Source organism: Cucurbita pepo, chromosome LG15 (assembly GCF_002806865.2).
Source record: "Cucurbita pepo subsp. pepo cultivar mu-cu-16 chromosome LG15, ASM280686v2, whole genome shotgun sequence".
In the NCBI taxonomy this organism is placed as follows: Eukaryota; Viridiplantae; Streptophyta; class Magnoliopsida; order Cucurbitales; family Cucurbitaceae; genus Cucurbita; species Cucurbita pepo.
This window is the reverse complement of record NC_036652.1, coordinates 5,708,029-5,709,835: the sequence shown is the minus strand read 5'-3', so window position 1 is coordinate 5,709,835 and position 1,807 is coordinate 5,708,029. Positions and strand designations below refer to the sequence as shown.

General features: G+C 38.2%; 1 protein-coding gene across 1 annotated transcript in view; it reads left to right on the top strand.

Annotated features, from left to right (window-relative positions):
- Positions 1–96: 96 nt before the first annotated feature.
- The window catches only part of LOC111811290 (protein TIC 21, chloroplastic), a 5,449-nt gene continuing 3,738 nt past the window's right edge, over positions 97–1,807 (top strand). Inside the window, exon 1 of the mRNA XM_023698067.1 lies at positions 97–506. Coding sequence (XP_023553835.1) covers positions 186–506 — 321 coding nt within the window. The 5' untranslated portion in view covers positions 97–185. The remainder of the gene's footprint in view (positions 507–1,807) is intronic.

Below are 1,807 nucleotides of genomic sequence, written 5' to 3'. Positions count from 1 at the left end.
AAAAAAAAAAAAAAAAAAAAAAAAAAAAAAAAAAAAAAAAAAAAAAAAAAAAAAAAAAAAAACTAAGATAAATATAAAAATTGATAATTAGAACTCATCCCCAAAACCCAGAAATTCGCCTTCTGTAACATCCACTGTAGGCTCTCTGCCTGCAGCGCTATCGAAGGTTTATTCGATCATCAATAATGCAGTCGCTACTCTCGCCGGTCGGTCGCGGCGGTCCCTTCCCGTCCGCCGCAGTTTATACATCGGAGTTGCACCCCAGCTGTTTCAATCGTCGACCTTTCTCTGTCCGATACGCATCCAATCTCAAATCTCCTCATAATTCCCTCCCTTCATTTAGTGCAATTCGACCTCCTTCTTCTTTTTCGTTGTTGCTTTTGAAGAATTTTGGTTCTCTGGAGCATAGAAGAGGACAGTTTTGCTCGGATACACGCGCTTCTTCTAGTCCCATTTCGCCGACGGTTCCCCCAAACGATGAGGCTGAAAAGGCAAAACTGGCTCAGGTTCTCTTTCTTCCAAGTCTTTGTTCTTTTCTACTAACGTTTTTGATATGGCCAGGAAATGTAGTATTGAAACTTAGGCTGACCTTGCTTTAATTTCTTGAGTGAAACCCCAAAAGGATTTTAGATGAATCGTCTTGTTTACTAGTTTCTTGAAGTTCTGCTTTATCTAATTTGATTGACTCTGGACGTTTTCTTACATTCCTACGAAGATTTTCGCTTTGTAACTTTTTATCTCAGAATAACGAAACAAATCAATCATATTTAAGCTAGGGTAGATTAGATATTGAGCACAAGCAATTCCGCATAAAAAATAAGCAACTAGAGCTAGTGGAGATTCCTAAAAGAATGCATACAGAACCTTTGATACCGAAAATGAAGGGGGAGTTACAAGGGGAGCCTGTTATTCTCCTAATAGATTGTGATGCAATGCACAACTTCATTGCAGGTAAGGTGGTGGATGAGCTTCATTTAATCCAATCTGGAACAGATGAGTATGGGACTCCACTGGGTTTAGATTATGCAATTAAGGGAAAAGAGTTTGCCTGAGAGTTCCACTCCTCCAAATTTGGAGGAAATCGAGGATTTTCTTCTTTTTGAGGTAGGTAAGTCTAATATTATAGTTGCAACCGTGGTTAAGCATTCGTGGAAGCCTGCAAATGAACTAAACGACTCAAGATGAGGTTATGAAGGGGAACAAAGATGGTTGTTCTAGAAGGGCTTCCTTTCCTAAGCCATTCCCTAGTTTCACTAAAAGCTATGGTTAAGGATTTCGTAACGGGGTTGGGATTGTTACTAGAATGATGATGATCGTATCTCAAGGGAAGAACCAATCCCATCCTAGCTAAGTTACAAGTGCTTAATGAGTATGAAAAGGTGTTCACCGTGCCTCTGAGTTTACCCACTATCAACAGTTATGATCGTGTAGTAATCTTAATGATACATCCTCCAAGTCTAGAAGAACAAGATTGAGTGGTGGTGGGGAAATTCTAGCTGACAACATAATTGAGCCGAACCACAGTCTCTATTCTAGTCCTCTATTTTTGGTAAAAATGAAGAGATGTTTGCAGCTTACTGTAGACTTCAAAGCACTGAACCATGAGGTTGTCCTTAATAATTCTCATTCACTCGTTGTGGTTTTTAACCTAACCCTTTTGATATGTTTAAGTAATGAGATTAGTTCTCGTCCTTTCAATCATTTAGGTTTTCCTTTAGTAATAACTTTGTGTCTCCTTTTGGAATCCAGCGATTCAAAAGTGTCTTGCTTCTTAAAAAAAAAAAAAAAAAAAAAAAAAAAAAAAAAA